This window comes from Carettochelys insculpta, chromosome 12 (assembly GCF_033958435.1).
Source record: "Carettochelys insculpta isolate YL-2023 chromosome 12, ASM3395843v1, whole genome shotgun sequence".
NCBI lineage: Eukaryota > Metazoa > Chordata > Testudines > Carettochelyidae > Carettochelys > Carettochelys insculpta.
In genome coordinates this window covers 17,469,686-17,489,015 of record NC_134148.1, presented here as the reverse complement: position 1 = coordinate 17,489,015, position 19,330 = coordinate 17,469,686, and the positions used below count along the sequence as shown (strand labels likewise).

General features: G+C 41.6%; 1 protein-coding gene across 7 annotated transcripts in view; it reads left to right on the top strand.

Moving 5' to 3' along the window:
* The window catches only part of RNF111 (ring finger protein 111), a 99,603-nt gene that overhangs the window by 70,665 nt on the left and 9,608 nt on the right, over positions 1 to 19,330 (top strand). For 5 of the 7 annotated variants that reach the window (XM_075006791.1, XM_075006793.1, XM_075006790.1 and 2 more), the window contains exons 8-10: positions 631 to 985; positions 10,304 to 10,498; positions 11,552 to 11,678. In XM_075006791.1, coding sequence (XP_074862892.1) covers positions 631 to 985; positions 10,304 to 10,498; positions 11,552 to 11,678 — 677 coding nt within the window. The remainder of the gene's footprint in view (positions 1 to 630; positions 986 to 10,303; positions 10,499 to 11,551; positions 11,679 to 19,330) is intronic. The other 2 variants (XM_075006789.1, XM_075006794.1) reach the window with 1 other exon arrangement.

The following is a 19,330-nucleotide window of genomic DNA, read 5'->3' as shown; positions in this document are numbered from 1 at the left end:
TTAGTTAGGGTCATTCCTTTAGGAAGGGGGCTGGACTGGACCTCCTGAAGTTGCTTCCAGCCCTAGAATTCTATGATTATCACCACTATAACACCTACCAGCCCCTTCCTTTCCTTTTCTTAATACCATCAATTTAGCTGACATTATCTTGGTGGTTTTTATCAGGTGTGCTACATGGTTTTTTTTTTTTTTTTTCCAGATTTTAGGGCCTTTTTAATATTGCAATTTTGTCAATGTTATCAAGTTCGATTTTCATATAATGAAAAGATTTATTCCTTTTTCTTAAGCTCTTCAGCCCATTTTAGTGGCAGACAGTTGGTTGTGTATCCTTCCATCTCCAGTTACCAAGGAACAGCCTATGAAAACTGACTTTCGGGTTTTATTTCTTTTCCTGCTCATCTAAAATACTGAGAGGAAAGTTTGGCTTTTATTTCACTTAATTTGTGAATTTCCCATGTTACTGATTCGTCAGTAGCTTGTAATCTTTGTAAAAAGTTAAATACTCATGTTTTCATAGGGATACTGTCTGCATAGGAGTAGAGGTATAAGACATCACTGGCATGAAGTCGTTTTATTTTTATGCATTTGATGGAGAAAATTTAATACATTAAAAATACATTTTCATTCCAGATGCTTCTTTGACAAGACCTCTTCACCAGTCTTCTGCATGCCCCCACTCCCACGGAAATCCTCCTCCTCAGCCACAACCTCCAGCTCAAGTAGATTATGTTATCCCTCATCCAGTGCATCCTTTCCATCCTTCCATCTCCTCTCATGCTGCTTCTCATCCAGTTCCACCTCCACCTCCACCACCAACTCACCCTTTAGCCAGTGCAGCTGCTCCAATTCCACAGCATCTTCCACCTACACACCAGCCTATTACTCATCATATTCCAGCAGCTGCACCTCCAGCACAGAGGCTGCATACTCATGAAGTGATCCAGAGGATGGAGGTCCAGAGAAGACGAATGATGCAACATCCAACGTATGTAACTGTTCATTGTTCTGAGTACATTTAATTCTTTGTCAGTGTGTTCAAATGTTGCACATGACTCCAATTACCATTGCTAGCGAACAGGATTAAACTGTGGTGTGATATGAATCTTATCTACCACTTCAGTTAGCTCTTCTATTAGCAGTTGCAGTAGAAGAGTCGGGGACTGAGTGATTACTGAGCCTGAAGTACCCTCTCGCTTGTCAAGATGTCCCTTCTAGGAAAGAGCAGACCTACTTTATTAGGGAGATGTGTGTCAGAGTGTGTCCCTGTGCGGTTGATTTAGAGATCTTTGGTAGTAGTGCCTGGTTGGGATGCATGTGTGCTCTTCATATGTCTCAGCACTGTCAGAGTCTGGTGTGTACCTGCGTCCTGATGCCCTCAGTTCTTTTTCAGTGGTCCTCAGCTGAAGATGGAACTCAGAGCAGTGCTGCACCTCTTCTGTGTTGACAAACGGATGTTTTTTGTCTCAATGATTGTGATTCCAAGTTTTATACTCTTCCTCTAGGAAAGCTGTGTGGTTTTTGAAATTTTTTAATTCCATGCTCCCATTTTCACTCCTTTGAGAGCGAGCCTGCAAGAAGATCTCGCAACATGACAGGGTCTCCTGGTTTCAGGAAGTGTGACTCCCGCAAGGATTCCGTGCTGTGCTCAGATGGATATTTTCCTTTGTGTCAGATGTCTAGGTGAGAGGCACAGTTCTGCCAAGTGCATCTGCTGCAATAATCTGAAAGTGTGGACTTGTTGAAACTGACCTGTGTTTAAAGATATTCTTATGGAGAAATCTCTCCACCCTAATGCTGACGCAGGTATGCCTAAATCCTCTCCTAGACGCTCTTCATTGCAATCTGATGAAAAGAGGAAGAGAGTCTCGACTTCTCCTCAGAGGGACCTAAACAAGCAGTCCTTTGAAAGATCCCTACTACCACTGCTGATGTCCTCTTTGAGTAAGCATTCAGGCTAACCCAGCACATCTGGCACCAGCAACAGCAGGCATAAAAAGGAGTCAAGACCATGTGCACAGAGGTCCGCCTCGGCACTGACATCTGCACCAGAAAAGATGACTGCTGCACCAGCAGTGCCAGCGCTGATGAAAACTTCAGTATGAATGGCCATTCTGGCCTCGCTCCATCCAATGGTATCGGTTGATGCCATCATGATGGGCCTTCTGGCACCTACCATGATTAAAGACGAGAAGTCCAAGCTTCTGGCATCCTCAGTACTGCACCTTTCAGTCCCACTATAAGTCCTGACGCAATCTGTAGGTTAACCTAAAAGGGGAAAAAGTAAGGGTGATGTTGTGCTAGGGCTCTACTTCAGACCACCTAACCAGGCAGAAGAGGGGGTGAGGCTTTTCTTAAACAACTAACATAATCCTCCAAATCATAGGCCTTGGTGGTGGTGGGGGACTTCAACTATCCAGACATCTGTTGGGAAAATAACATAGCTACAAGTTTTTGGAATGCATCAGATGATTTTTTTATTTCAGAAGGTTGAGAAAGCTACTGGGGCAAGCTGTTCTAGAATTGATTTAAACAAATAGGAAAGAACTGATTGAAAGTGGAAGGCAGCTTAGGTGCAAGTGATCATATGACAGAGCTCATGATTCTAAGGAATGGTAGAAGGGAGAACAGCAAAATGAAGATAATGAATTTCAAGAAGGCAGACTACCAGCTCTCACAGTTTATGAAGCTCTTGCTTCTCATGGGACTTTACCTAAAAGGAAGAACAATTGGAGTTTAGTTATCAGTTTTTCAAAGGGACATTGTTAGGAGCCCAAGAGCAAATTATTCCACTACATAGGAAAGAGAGGAGGTCTGGCAAGAGACCACCTTGGCTTAATCACTAGATCTTAAATGATCTAAAAACCAAAGAGTTTTTGTATTAAACCTGAAAACTTGGTCAGTTTACACAAAAGACAAATATACACAAATGACACAGGTGTATAGGGGCAAAATTAAAAGGGCAGAAGCACAAAATTGAACTCCAGTCTAACTAGAGACATAAAAGGTAACAAGAAAACATTCTACAAATATATTAAAAGCAAGAGGAAGAACAAGGACAGGATAGGCCCATTGCTTGGTGAAGAGGGAGAAACAACAACAGAAAATGTTGAAATGACAGAGGTGCTGAATGATTTTTCAGTTTTCACCAAGGAGGTTAATGATGACTGGATGCCTATCACAGTGAAAGCTAAACCTAAATGGGGTAGGTTTAGAAGTAAAAATAAGAAAACGTGCTAAAAATTACTTAGAGAAGTTAGGTGTGTTCAAGTGACCACAACCTGATGAAATGTGTCATAGTCTACTCAAGGAGCTGATATAGGTTTAACCTCTCTAATCCGGAACACTCTCATCCAGCAACATTCATAATCCAGCATTATTTTAGTTAGCAGGATGACCACTTGTCAGGGGTGTGGTCAGGTTTCCCAGGGTCCCATAAAGTTTGTTTCTAGCCACCAGTCCTGGCTCTATGTTCTGTGCTGTTTAGCTGTAATTTACTCCTCAGTGTCTTCTAAATGCCCAATGAGAAGTGGAAGTATTGGTAATACTGCTAGATAATATTGACCTTCTGTGGTCTGGAAAACTTTCTCATCTGACACCAGTCAGATCCCAAAGGTGCTGGATTAGAGAGGTTCGGACTGTAGATCAAGTATCTGAGCCATTAGCTATTGTCTTTGAAAAGTCATGGAAGTCAGGAGAGATTCCAAAAGACTGGAAAAGGACAAATATAGTGCACACCTGACAAAAAGGAAAATTAAAATAACCCAGGAACCTACACGTCAGTCATCTTAACTTCTGTGGCAGGAAAAATAATGAAGTAAACAATTGTTCTTCTGTAAGCACCTGGAAGATAATGAGATTATAGGCAACAGCCAACATGGATTTGTCAAGAACAAATCTTGTCAAACCAACCTGATCGGTTTCTTTGATAGGTAACAAGTCTTGTGGATAAAGGGGAAAGTGGTGAACATGGTATACCTGGACTTTAGTGAAGAATTTGATATGGTCTCCTGTGACCTTGCTTTTTTCTAGTTTATTAACAATCTAGATGGGGCTACTAGAAGATGGGTGCATAATCGGCTGCATAACTGTTTTTGGAGGGTGGTTATTAGTGGTTCAGTCATGCCGGAAGGGAATAAGAAGGGTTCCGAAGGGGTCAGTTTTGGGACTGGTTCCGTTCATATCTTCAGCAGCAGTTTAGATGATGGCATAGAAAGTACACTTAGAAAGTTTGCAGATGATACCAAGCAGGAAGGGATTGCGTGTGCTTTAGAGGATAGGGCCAGAATTCAGAAAGATCTGAACAAACTGGAGAAATGGTCTGAGGTAAATCAGATGAAATTTAATAAGGATAAATGCAAAGTATTTGGGAAGGAACAGTCAGTTTCACATATACGAGATTGGAGTGACTGTCTGAGAAGGGGTAATACAGAAAGGGATCTAGGGGTCATAGTGGACCGCAGTCTAAATATGTCGTCAGTGTGACACTGTTGGGAGGGGGAAAAAAGCAGTCATGGTTGTGGGATTCATTAACTGGAGTGTTATGAGCAAGACATAAGTAATTCCTCTGTTCTACTCTGTGCTGATTAGGCCTTAATTGGAGTCTTATATCCTGTTCTGGGCACCACACTTCAGCAAAGATGTGGAGAAATGGCAAAGGGTCCAGAGAAGAGCAGCAAAAATGATTAAAGGTATAGGTCACAGCTTCTATTCGGGAAGACTAAACAAACCCCTTTTTTTCAGTTTTGGTAAAGATAAGACTGAGAGGGGACATGATAGCAGTTATCAAGTACCTGAAAGGCTGTTACAGAAGGGAGAAAAATTGTTCTGCTTGACCTCTGATAGAACCAGAAACAATGGGATTAAATTACAGCAGGGGAGGATTAGGTTAGACATTAGGAAGTATTTCCTAACTGTTGGGGTGGTTAAACATTGGAATAAATTGCCTAGGGAGGTGTGGAATCTCCATCACTGGAGTTATTTAAAAGCATGTTGTTTAAACATGTCAGGGATGATCTAGATGGTCCTTGATCCTGCTGTGATGGCAGGCGTTTGGACTTGACCTCTTGAGGTCCCTTCCAGTTCTAGTATTCTATGATCTCCATTGCTCCGGTGCCAGAATCATCTCTTCTCAGTGCCAATGGCTTTGTACTAACGGTCTTTTCCTATGGAGCACTAAGTGTTACCTGATGGTGATGAGGGCGAGCAGAATGGCACAGGCTCTTCAATGGTTCCCCTCAATCCCACAGTAGCACACCACCCATTCTCTTTGTGGGTTCTTCTCCATAGACTTGATGCAACACTGATGAGCCACAAATGTCACCTATTCTGCTCCAGAGCATGAACTGGGACTGCATTTCTAAGAGACACACGCTAATAATTCAGTGCAACAAGGTACTTATGTATGTCTTTCCAGCAATTTCACTAGACCATCATCCACGAGATCAGAGATAAAAATACCATGGCAATAGTAAGCACCTCAGTTTGGCCCAGACAAATGTGGTACCCTGCCTGCTTTGCATTTTGATCTACTTTCCGATTATTCCCCTGATGAGACTGTCATTTCCTCTCCAAGGCAATGGTCGTATCTTAGATCTTCAACTGGAAAAGCTTCATCTGAAAGCGTGGTTGCAGGTATGCAAGCTGACCTGTTCAGAGCAAGTCAAACATCTATTACACAGTCTGAAGAAATGGGTCTATCCCACGAAAGCTCACCTAATAAATTATTTTGTTAGTCTTTAAAGTGCAACTAGACTGCTTTTTTGTTTTGATCTATTACACAGCAGATGAAACTCCACTTGCAAAACTTACCTGCCTAAATGGAAATTATTCTCCAGGCAGTGCTTACAGAAAATAATTCCACCTTGCTATGCACACGTCTGCAACATCAGAAACTATACTTTAGATCTGAAGAATGATGACCTTTCACATCCAGAAGAATTCACCTCCCAAGCAATCCACGCTTTCCACAGTAAAGTGGGTGGCTTCTCCATTTCCACACACCCCACCACAAAATGTTTCCTTACTGCACTCCAAAACCTCTACCTGGAATTGCATACCCACATGGTATTTGAAGCCCCTGAGGACTCTCAAGTATCCTCGTCAACCCTCTAGCCACCTGTTCCCTCCTCCGCATGTCCATCAAGGTAGTATTTCTTGTGGCTCCCACACAAGGACAAAGGGTAGGAGAAACCAGTTCATTAATGGCCAGCCCTTTCTACACTACATTTTTCAAAGACAAATTCACTATGCAACTGAATCCTAAACTTCTCCCAAAGATGACATTCTCTTTTTACCTTAATTATTCTTCCTTTTACCGCAAACTGTACAGGAGGTGACACTTCTCACTCCAATGGCTACGAAAGAATGAAACCATTCCGCCAAATTCCTGAGACTTCATGTCCACTGCTGCTTGATCAAAGGGCCTGTTGTTGAACCTAGAACTTCAAAGCCCACCTTCATTCCACTGGAGCTGTATTTACATCCACAGTATTTCTTTGTAATGTTCCATATGATGGAACGTATTATAACGCACCAAAGATGCAACATGGGCATTGTGCCATGTTTGCTAACTGTTATGCAATCATCTAAGAAGCCAGGGCCGACATTGTGTGAAACAGTGCTGTCTGCTTCTACCATTTGCACAGCTACAATGTCCCTCAGTCGTCGAAGATCTGTTTTAGTCACCTAGAGTAGAAGAACCCACAGGGGCATCACTTGAAGAAAAGGTTACGCGCCTGCTGCAGTAACTGGGGTTCTTCAAGATGTGTATATCTGTGGGAGCTCCACTACCCACCTTCCTCCCCCTTACTTAGAAGTTTGACTTTAATGGGACTACAGTAAAGAGGGACCCAAGGGGGTCTGGGTGTGTGGCAAGGTACCAGCTGCCCACACTCTTCGTGAGCAGGCACTGCTACCAAAGATCTTTTGAGCAGTGGTGCACTGATTTGGAGCACCCTCAGGGATGCAGATCTTGAAGAACCTCAGATTCTGGACAAGTTGAATAACATTTTCTTTTTATGAATGTTGTTAAAACTTGGTGGGGAAAGAAAAAAAACACCACCAAACTAATTTATCACAAAACTAAACTAACACAATAAAAAAAATACAACTACCAAATCAAGATTAGCTCAACCAGTGAATCTGAATGCTGGGTAGAAGTTAAATCTTAAAAATGTTAAATTAGCAAACTAATTTGAGTTAAATGTTCCTTAGATTACTTAGAAACAATCAGGAATTCTGGAGAGTGTATAAGAAGGTGGCTGTACGTTTTGGTTATAAACCGCAACTACAGAGTTTTACTAATGCTAATTCAAATCCATGATTTAAATAAATTTGGTTTCATTATTAAGGTCTTAAATCAGTTCTAACATCTGAACTACATCAGAGGCACTTAAACTACTTTCTTAAAATTCTGTTTGTATGTGGTGGCTAACCCTTCTTTCCCACGATCCCCCAATACAGACATAAATATTTCTACTTACCAAAACTTAGATGGCCATTTTCTTGTATCCCCAGATCTTTTAATTAAAAGGACCCAGACAGTGTCTTTCAGACAGCTTTTTAGGGCTGTTTAAACTTTGGAAGATTACTTTCTGGCATATTTCCCTTGTGAACTTTGAGTGCTTGTACATATGTATGCACACAAGTACACTTTCACAGCCTAAATTTAAAGAATATTAAAAAGCTGGGATACCTCTAGCTAGTGAAAAGAGAAAAGAGCAAAAAGGGTAACTACATGTTTGCTAATTCTTCAGCTTTCCAGTCTTTTACACTTTTTTATAGAAAAAGATGGAACTGTGAAGGATCCAGATAATGTATGTTGCGAGTACAACACTTGTTAGCATAGTGCTTCTTACTAGTGGGTTTCCTTTAGGTGTAGTAAGAGACTGGTCAAAAGCTGGCATGTCTGATAGCTGATGTGAATTACTGTCTCTGATGTTCTCACTCTGAGTTCTGGAACCTTTGTTTTCCCTCAGAGCATCATTGCCTTGCTGTTGATTCTTATGGTTTGCAAACTTTGCTTATTCAGCCTTCCAGTTTCTTCAGGGTCTTAAGACAAATGAGGTCCAAGGTCTATTTTGGAGCCATGCACCCTCGCCCAGTCAGTTTTAAAGTAACATGTAGCTGGTGTTTAGTTCTGGAAAAATCCTGTTCAAACCAACAGTGTTAAAAATACTCAAGAATTGACTTACCACGGAGACTGATTTCCCCCACCACCCCTTTGAAACAAAAGAAAATCCATTTTTGGTCCCCAGTTTACAGAAAGTTCCATATAAAAAGTCCTATAGAAATAGATGACAAAACTTAACAATAACCAATTGCTTACCTGGCAACAAAATTAAAATATTGAACAATTTATGACAAGCATCATGTTGCAACAAGACAATTTACATTAATTTTGTAGTTTCATCTTTTCATAATTTAAAGCCAGTAGGAAGTTTTAAATTGTCTAGTTTCATTTCCTGTCTATCACAGGCCATTGAATTATACTAACTTTATATTAAGCTGAAGGCCTTTAGTTAGATTAAAATATTTCAGTCCTCAGCAGACTGAGCTATGTGATGTGCCACTAATACTTGAAGCCCTTGCAGCGGTAAGGAATTTGTCAGGTGATGGATGCCCAAATGTTCCTCGCTGTCAAAACAGACCACCTGCTGCTGAGGAAGGTTTAAAAACCCCAGAGATCCTTGTCTAGCTCATGGGTGGGAAAATTCCTTCCCAACTCCAAATATGCATGACCTAGCCCATGTGAACAAGACAAACAAATGAGGCATCTAGAGGGGGAATTCTCTGCGTCACCTCAGAGCACTGACCTCCCATCTTTGGTTGTGTCTAATCTCTGATCCTTCAGAAGAAGGCCAGTGAAATCCCAACCAAATAATACCATGAAACAGAAGTAAACACCCAACATATATTTTGCCGGTTGCATTTTTTTGAGGGTGGGAGGTACTAAATTCCTTCCTGACCTTTGTAAGATGACTGGTTAAATACTGGATTCTACGTCATTTGGTTACAAGGGTTTTGGGCATTTTTGAGGATGTTGCAGATAACCTTATTCTCCGCATGGCCCATGAAGAAAGAGAATGAACATTGGATCTCATAGCTTCACAGATTCTGAGGCCTGAAGGGAGCATTGTGACCATCCAGCCTGGCCTCCCTGACACACAGGTCATAGAATTTCTCCCAGATTTTGGATTAAATCGTATATTTAAAAAGAGAGAAAATCTTATTTAAAAACTCTGATGTTTAATCCACCACATCTCAGGTAAGCTGTTGCACTGTAGACTTGATGGAAGTTGTTTTAAGACCACTCAAGATGAAGCTTATGTTTTAAGTTAAATTTTCAATTTTATATAAAGCCTGTATTCTCATATGCTATTCCTTTTGAAAAGATGACTTTTGACCACAGGCATAAGGAGGTGTCGGGGGAGTCATTATCAAGCTATGATTAGGAAAATTAAGGAGCAATTTGCTGATTTCTCACAGTTCCTTAGCAAGAACTAAATGATTATGGTAAAGTCTGATTCTAGCACTTTGATGTGAGAAGGTTGAGAATAGTATGTAACAGTGGACTTAAGTTCTAAGCTGCCTATTGACCAGGCAGATTTCCTGTATCATTTTGCTATAGTAGCACAGAAAGTTTGCAGTTCCTGTTGGGATAAACTACAAGTTGTTGGTAGCCTTCTTAAAGGAAGGCATCTTTGCTATAGACTTATGCAGTAAAGCACCTACCAGTAGCTGAGCCACCTGCAAAAAGCATCATCTGGCAATACGACAAGTGGTTGTTTTGGACATGTTATTCACCCAATACCTTGCTTTGGGGAAACACAAATGTTTAACAAAAAATAAAATAAAGAATCAATACATTTAAAAAATAAAGCCTTTTAACTTGCTCTTTCCCCTATAGAGTTGTATGCTTCAAAGCTTTTAAAATTTTATTTTTTTTTTCATGATTCCTTTTGGTAGTATCAGCTGATGTATTACAACCAACTGTTCCCAAAAGTACCTTACATAAGAACGTCTCATGCTGTTTATCTGTTTCATTGAGAAACTGTACTAACAGAAAATGAACTCAGAATTATCAGTTAAAAGGAATTGCCGCCTTTTAATTTAGAAAATAGAAGTATTGCTTCATGTGAATACTTAACTACCTTAATCTACCAAGAAGCTACAGATTAAAGAATGTGGATGATTTTTTTTCATTTGTAAATGTCTCTGGATCTTTGTGTATAATGATGAAATTGGATTTTAGATTGGCAAAAATATTTTCCTGTATATTGAAGACTTATCTGTTTTTCTTTAGGCATGTCTGCCAGATGAAGATTGCATCGTTATACCTTGAACTGCTGGTGTTTTGTATTTTATCTTTTAGACGTGCACATGAACGGCCTCCTCCACATCCTCACAGAATGCATCCTAACTATGGTCATGGGCACCATATTCATGTGCCTCAGACAATGTCCTCACATCCTCGACAAGCTCCAGAGAGGTCTGCCTGGTCAGTACTCTTAATTCCTCGTTAGTGTCATATGACTTGGTAGGTGCCCATTTTTTGGCATTTGCTATATGACCTTTCATCCTGAGAATAATTCCTTGATAATGTTTTTGATTTCATTTAATAGATTGCCAAGTATGTGTGTAGGATAAAATGTGTTGAGATGGATAGATCTCTGTAAAGTGCCTTTTTTGGCTACTGGCCAATTTACACATTTCCAGGCTCCTTTTACAAATGCTAGAAAATACCCTGCCGTTTTTAGGTGCTTACACAGTTGAAATGTTTTGGTACCAGTTATTGCAAGTAACAAGAGTTCAAAAATCTTATGTACAGGGCAAAAAGGAATTTATCCACAGACCATTCTTTTGAAATTCAAGTGCAGGCCTTTTGAACTATTATCTCAAAGCTATATCTCCTTTCCTACATCTGAATTTTTATTTTAAACTTTTTTTGCACATGATATGTAGTAGAACAGTAGACTTTAACTGAACTTTGACTTCTGAATTTGATCTGTTTAAACTACTATACCTGTAACTACTTTGTAATTGGCTTTTCTGTTGTATTGTTACATGGATTTCCACTCCTAGAACTTCTGGTTTACAGTGGTTCATTAGCTCTCGGAATTCTAGAACCTAAGTACCTTCATTTAAGATGATGGCTTTAGTCCATTGGGCACCTTCCTGTAACCACAGTGATTTTAATGGTGAACTGAAGAGGGCATATTTGTATAAAAACATAGGGTTTTAAATCAGTAATCAAGTAGTTGTGCATAACTGATTTCTAAGTCAAGTGTGTACTGGTATTTGTTGTTCGTTTTTTATTTTTATTGATTTTTTTAAACTAGTTGCTTAGTTGCAACAAATTATTCAAACCATTGATGGGACCACAGAACTGATTTAATGGAGAATACTTCCTTAAAAGTAATTCCTTTTGTATTTAAAATATCCTTTTGTGCAAGTGCTTAGAAGTCATGAGATAAATTTCTAAAGCAGTAGAAACACAGCCAGAGGGCAAAAAATAACTAGATGAAAATGTTAAATATTGCTTATGTGACAGGGAACTGGGAATTGAAGCTGGAGTGGCTGCAGCTACATATCCACCAGGCCCGTTGCATCCTCATTTGGCACACTACCACGCACCTCCTCGACTTCATCACTTACAAATAGGCGCTCTTCCTTTAATGGTAAGGAGATAATTTATAGACACTCGTATGATAGTTGATCATTAGCTGTGACTTGAATTTCTCCTCTTTTGTTCAAGGTTTGTTGCATGTAAACTGGATATGTATGGAATGTTATAAATAGTGGTTCTATTGGGCAAATGAAGAAAAATATATTCCCTTGACTTATGCTTGCTATTAGATGAGAAGCTAGAACCGACTCACATTAACTCAATAAAAATGCATTTAGCACAGTAACATTTCTAACTTCAGCCTTGTAAATGGAATTCATCGGAATGAAATTGTCTTGGATAATAATGCATTGACCCTCTGCATCTGATTTTAAGTTCAAATCTTATTGTAACTGGTGTCAGAGTGCTTAACTTTCTAAGCTGCATGTGAGAAATTAGTATTAATGCTGCTTCTATAGTTCCCAGCACAATGGAAATTAAATCTTAGCTCTTCTATGAGTAGTGTCCCTATTGGGTTCTCCGCTGCGCTGCTCCCAGCAAGCCTACTACCTTCCTTTTGTTTACATTTTATTTTGGTCTTTGCCTTCACAAAAAGAAAAGGGTGGGGGGAGAGAGGGAGAGAAAAAGGAGTTTCTTTTTTAGGCCCCTGTGGGACTCTCCTGTGGACAAAGTCTCAGTTGCAAGGAATCTGCTGTAGTCACTAATGAACTTTGTGCCACCAGCTGAAGTCCAGAAGGACAGAGAACTGAAGCTCAAACTTCTGCTCACGGAATCAGCCTTTGAATGCCCAGAGTCCCAGCAGGAGCCCTCACCCCAACCCTCCATTTCAAAGGGAGGCAAGTTCAGAGAGGTGCCTTTGAGCCATTCACATAAGACCCACTCCCTTCCCTGGTTTATCCAACCCTGGTACCAACCACTTGTCTCCTTCCCATCGCAACAGCCTTGCTAGCAGGCCCAAAGGCAACAGGCCCCATCACTGCTACTATGGCCTACCTGTAGGCAAGGTCTGCCCTTCAGCTGCTGCCTTGAGGGCCTCATCTTGCTGATCATGGAGAGGAGAAACTGGAGGTCAAAGTTGAGGAGGTGGTCACCCCTACAGCCTCTTTGTCATAGTGACACAGGTGACATGGTAATACCCCTTCTGCCATTGGTGTATGACTTTAAAATAGTTCAAGGACTTAGCATAGAGGGTGACAGAGGAACTCCAGATACTTTTACAAGGGGTGTCTGAGACATATAACAAGCTAGTTAACATTCTGCATTCCTCCACATCTGTCCCACCAACATAGTGGCACATTCAATTTCAACTGCCATTGTGATGAGAATGGGCCCTGTGACTTCATCTCTCCAGTTTCTTCAAGGAGGTACAAACAATAATGGAGAATATTCTGTTGAGGGGAGGAAATTTGTGAAAAGATTGGTGCCTCTCTCCATATATTAGGAGTTGGTGGCCACTCTTTGATCCTTTGCGGGTCTATACACCTGGACACAAAAGGAAGTACAGCCCTCAGCCACCATACAAGTCTTGCTCACAACAGTCATGTCAGTACTCATTCCAGTATCCATCTCAAAATACACAGAGCTCATGTGAATCTCAGAGGAAGAAGCCCAGGTGCTCCAGGCAACAGAGATTGGATCTCGACTAATATTTCCTCTAATTTTTTCCATCTATGGATGGAATAAATTTTATGTGCACCAAGGGAAATATGCACCACATACCTGAATCTCTCCTGGGCAGCCACCCAAGTACTCGTCTTACAGGGAACACTGGTCACAGCAAGCTTCCTTTCAGCCCTCCACCTCAAGGATGAATTGGTCAAGAAAACTTGTTTCATGAGGGAAAACCCCACCATCCCTTTTTACATCATCTTTGCCTGTTTACAGCATCCTGGAATGTATAACACCCAACAAATTCGTGTTTGAAGATTGTGGAGGTGGTGGAATCTCCATCCCTAGAGGTTTTTAAGTCCTAGCTTGACAAAGTCCTGGCTGGGATGATTTAGTTGGGGCAAGGGGCTGGACTATATGAACTTCTAAGGACCCTTTCAGCCCCATGACTCTGATTATCCACGGATGCCACATTCATTTCTCCTCTCTCCCTCTTCAAAAACCCTCTTTACTTTTTCTCTTCAGGGAGGGTTCTGTCTCACAAGAACCTGCTATGCCAGGAGGTAAACCATCTCTTCAGCATAGAAACCATACAGCCAATGCCCCTACATCTACAGGACATAGGCTTCTACTCTTGTTACTTTCTTTTTCTTCAGGAAGTATCAGGGAGGCTGGAGACCCATATTGGACCTCACAGCACTCAAGTTTATCAAGGTTCAGAAGTTCAAAACTGTCATGTTATCTATGATCCGTCCAGTGTTTAAAAAGGAGACTGGTTTTCAGCCCTTGACCTCCAAGTTGCTTGCTTTTTACACCTCAATTGTAACAAGCCACTCAGGTTCTTCTGTGTCAAGATAACTGTCAATATGGAATGTTCCTTTTTGACATCTTATTGAAGAATACGCTACAGGCCAAAGTGTGATCCGAATTTTGTCAGGAAAAACCCCCAGTTTCAGCAACAAAGAACCTTCCACACTGACAAAAGACTTTTCTTTTCTCTCCCATTATTGTCAGCTAAGAGCCAGTGTACACACTACTGCACTGGCTTCTGCTAGTGTTGCACAAAAAGTAAATCAATGAAGTGTTCCTGTCCTGCCCTGCGCTAGGAACACAGTGGCAAGTAGACTACTGCTGCTGCAGGAAGGGAGAGGCTGCTGTCCTGCTTTGACATTCCTCAACACAGAGACTTCTCAGCTAGTTGTGATGCTGATGAGGAGGCTGTGGGAGAACTTGGAGGGAATCCCAAGGGGTGCAGGGATCAACTCTACCTCCCCACAACACCACGTTGCAGGATGCATTGTTCATACTGTAAGTGATGGTGACCCAGTATGGACATGATCTGTTGACAGAGGGAGCAAGTGTGAATACCCCCTGGTGATTTTTGTTTTGTCAATTTTTGAGTGTTGACATACGTGTTGTATCCCTCCTAGCAATGGAAGACAAGCTACTGCTGAAAGCAAAGCTTTCCCACCTTTTATTAGCAAGATATTGTCTAGGGACTTCAGCAAATCATCTGATTATTCAGGTGTTACTGTTACTGTTTATGCAAATATTTAAATATGATGAGCAGACTGTAGAAATTTCAGTGAATAAATACTATGGTTGCCATATTACAAGACCAGTAAGGGATGGAAGATTGAAAAGGATTTGCAAAAATACTAAAAATGAAGGAGAGATGAATCCCAAATCTCTTTATAACAGCAGCAAGCTGTAATTTAACAAAGCAGTCTTGGAAAAATGGGAGTCAGGGAAGAGGGTGAAAAATTAGTGTGAGGAAAGGTCATACTGGCCACAAAGAAACACTATAAATGGTTCAGGTTTTAAAATTCCCATTCACCTCAGTCAGATAATTTTTACATTGAAAAAAGGTCAGCTAAGATTCTGCAGGAAACAGCGCAAATTATGATTACAGGACCAAACTGTTCTTTACTCAAATCTGCAATGGTCTTACAAAAATAAAGTACAAAATTTATAATATGTAAAGAAAGGTAGACTCAGGAATGTATGGCTGTGGGAGTGACTGGCATGCAGTATGTACATAGGAGGACGACACACAAGCTGTGAGCAGATTTTCAAACTGCATTTTAGCTTTATGTAATCTGGTTATAATATGCTCTAAGGTGGTATTTGCATGTGACATTAACATCACTGCATGGCAACAAGCTAGAAGAGCTCTCCACTGGATTCCAGCCTTGATGGAAAATATCAAGTTGCTCTTGGAATTCCGCTTCATTTGGAAGATATTGCTGTCTTCCTTCATCAGTCTGTAGTTACCAACATAATCACTTAATGTTATGCTACATTAAGTGACAGCCTGTTCTGAATACGTAATAGAGCTGGTTGATTTTCACAAAAAGAGCGGCCTCAAAGTACAACATAATTTTTGGCTTGAAATAAACTTTTTCTCCTTAAAGGATTGCACACATAGAGCCTCACGTGTGTCTTGTAGCTATGCTGTATATGGAAAGCAGAAACTCTCTAAAAGTAGTGCATGTTTACTGGTGGATCTGGACATGAGGGGATATGCATTGTGGCCCTGACCCTGCCCTGTTTCTGTGGATCGACTGTGCTAAAGAATATCAACATTTTGGCTGATCTTGTATTTACCTTGAGGTGCTTTTTACTGTTTTGTGGTGGAATTAATAGTTGAGGATGGTAAGTTTATTATAAGAAAAGACTTCTACAGTGGTATAATTCATTATGAGTAGTACCTCCAGTCCTAGTTAGCTCCACATGCTTCAGCTGGTAGGCCCTGAAGGCACGGATGCAATCAGGATTCAAAGAGTGGTGCCTCTTGGAAGACAGCGTGTATCTGAATATCTTTGTCCAGTGCCTTTGAGAGGGACTTCCCCTACCCTCCCTGGGTGTGTTCTATTTGTATTGACTTACGTACAAGCAAAGAGAGGTGAAGAACCAAATGAAGGTTTTTCTGTTGGAATTGACTTTACATTTTCGGTATCCAGTTTCTTGGGTTCCCAATCCAAGCACCTGCTTGACACGAACTGTTTTGAAGTTCCTGAAGCAGAAGTGCAGAGTGGCTTTGGAAATGTTACTATGGCTGATGGTCGGCTTCACACAAACTTGAATAGTCTACATTCCTCACCACCCCCATAATAAGTATTTACACACACTCCATATTTGAGTAGTAGGAGGCACCACGGCTCCATCTTGTCAATTACCAATCTAGAGAGGCACAAGGTTATTTCAGTGACCACTGATCCTCTGTTTAGTAGTTCTTCACCCCCCATAACCCTCTCCTGAAGTAGCAGCTTTCCTAGGGTGTCCCCATGACACCCACTTTTCTCATTCTTCCTCTTTGCTGAATCTCCGTGGAAATCACCCTGTCTTTTGGGATTAATCTGTTTTGTAAGATCTGAGTCCTGGACTCAAGGTTTGGACTCTGTGTACCATCTGGGATGGTGACAAGAGGCCATTTTCAGGATTCTTTCATCTATACAACTTTGCACAGTCATCCCTCTCCTTATGAGACAGGAAAAACATATAGAGGGTGGGCAGTGCACCTTCTTAGGCTCAAGTTGGAGAAATTGTCTGTATGTTATATAGGTTTTTCAGAACCACTGCTGGAAGCCCAGCTCTGAAGGCAGAAGTAGGCCCTTCAGTCAACAGCCACCACTCTCCAGCAGCCAGTCTCTGAAAGTAGCAGTGCCAAAGTAAGGGTAGCATGTTATATCATTGCCATCCTTTAATTCTGCACAGCTCCTGAGGGAGTGCTGCCTTCAAAGCTGAGTGCTTAGCAGATATCTACCACTCTCCAGATGCATAGCTCTGAAGGCAGCACAGGTCTAAGGGTGGCAACAGCGCAGTTCCCCCTAAAATAACCTTGCAAGCCTGCCTGCAGTTTTGGCTTAGGGCACCGAATTTGAGAAAATCCGGTTTCACTTGTAAAGTTGCTAAAATACAAGTAAAAACTCGCAAACTGAAATCTCACTGGGGAGACCAGATTTCACCATCTGAGGCACATTTTTCATGGCTATGAACTTCATAGAGCCCTATCTAACTAGTGTGTGTTTATGCAATCCATACAAAATGTTATTGAATCGCTGGACATAGAAAGCAGTAGTTTACTGAGTTTTATGGCATATTATACATGCCAAAGCTATCTTAAAGGCGAAGTTGATGAGTTCCACTTAGTCCCATTACATATTTTGCAAGTTTGAACAGGAATGGTAGAATGAAATCCTAGTTAAACCTTGCTTAAGTGTACATCTCACTCAGAGAAACAAAGTCAGAATATGGAATTGTTCTGCGCAGAAGTGGAAGGTTAAATTCTCCCTAACATCGTGCACTTCTGCTTTTCAGAAGACACCCCAGGAGATAGTATTCTGAACCATTCCTTACAGCAGTCAGGAAGGTGCTAGCTGACTTGTGGAAATACAGGTTGAACCTCTCTCATCTGGCACCTAACCTGGCAACTGTCTAATCTGACCTGTGCTGGATGAGAGAATTTGCCAGACTACGGGAGGTCAGTATAGTCTAGAAGCATTGCCAACACTTCCACTGCTTACTGGGCTCTTTGAAGATATTTAGGGGTAAATTACATCTAAATCACAGTGTAGAACGCTGAGAGCCAGGATTGGTGGCTGTAAGCAAACTATATGGTATTGTGTGAAACTTGGACACAGCTATGGTTAGTGGTAGTTTAGCTGACCAAAATCATGCCGGATTAGACATTGCTGGACTAGAGAGACCTAATTAGAGAGGTTCAACCTGTAGTCCTTTCCCCTCCATTAAGTTGAACATAATTTCCATGCTTTCCACTCATCAAGGTCTGTAGGTGGACATTGAACAATTTGGGGACTTCATTCAGTTATCATTTTAGCTTGACTGCTCACCTTCTAAAGTGGTGTGAAAGATTTTAACTCTTAATAACGAACCAATAAGGAAATTGTTTTATAAAACGTGTTGAGGATGTGCTTCCAAAATTAGGTGAGGACTGTTACTCAGCCTATGTCTACACTACAGCATAAACTCAATTTAAAGGCACTTAGCTCAATATTACAATGTGACTGTCTTCACTGTGAATACCACTATGTTGATATTAAGGAGCGCTAAGGTCAACATTCTTGTATCGACCATCTGATGCAGAGTAATGCCAAGTTCAAATTTAAAAGGTTGAATTAATTGCTACCGTGGAAACAGCATTTCTTTAAATTGATTTTATTTTCTTCTAGAGGTATTCCACAATGCCCAGAATGTGTACGTTCTGTCCGCTTTCACCTCCCTTGCTCTCCAGGTGTGCAGGAAGTAGGAAACAGGAAGCCCATCATTTTGAATTCATTTCTTTATGATCAGCATGGCTAGCACTTGTAGCTGTGAAAGAGAGCCCCAGCATGAAAGCATCTGGAGAGCCAGGATCTCATTACAGTTGGCAGTCTAGCCCCCACCACACCACATGGTGGCTTGGCTGTGGGGACCAGACAGTGGTACAGCAGACAGCAGTGCAGCATGTCCTGCTCTGTGCGGGGTGAAAGCTTCTTCCCCACATAGGATGTAGCAGGAGAGTCCGGGAAACTTTTTTTTTTCCTCTTGCGCCTCACATTTGTATGGGACAGGTCCTCTTCCTGCCCCCCATCCCCCACCATATGGCTGGCAGGCCAACCCCCATCCCACCACAGCATGTTCTGGCTGTGCAGTGCAGACCATGCTTCCAGACAACAGCACGTCCTGGCCTGCACGGGGTGAAGGCTTCCGCACTTCACATTTTCTGGGGGCTTGCCAAGTGCCAGTGGAGCTGGCTGGCCCTGAGAGGCTATATGCACTGGGGGTGGGCTAGCTCCCCTGGCAGCAAATATATTTGGGGTCTGGCTGGTCCCTGAGGTGGCAAACGTTTTCGGGGGCTGGCTTCACAGGTATTGGCTCCCCCCGTGGGAATCAGTTTTGGGGGTTGGCTCCTCCTGCAGAAAATATATTTTTGGGGGCTGCCCCCCCCACTTAATAAGAAACCCATTGACTGTACCATGTCAACTGGTTCCTCAGCTTACCCCTGCAAGTTGAGCTTTATTGGGGGGATGGCCCCTTGCAGCCCCTACTTTTGGGGTTCCCCCCAAACAACTGATACAACAATGTCAACAAGTT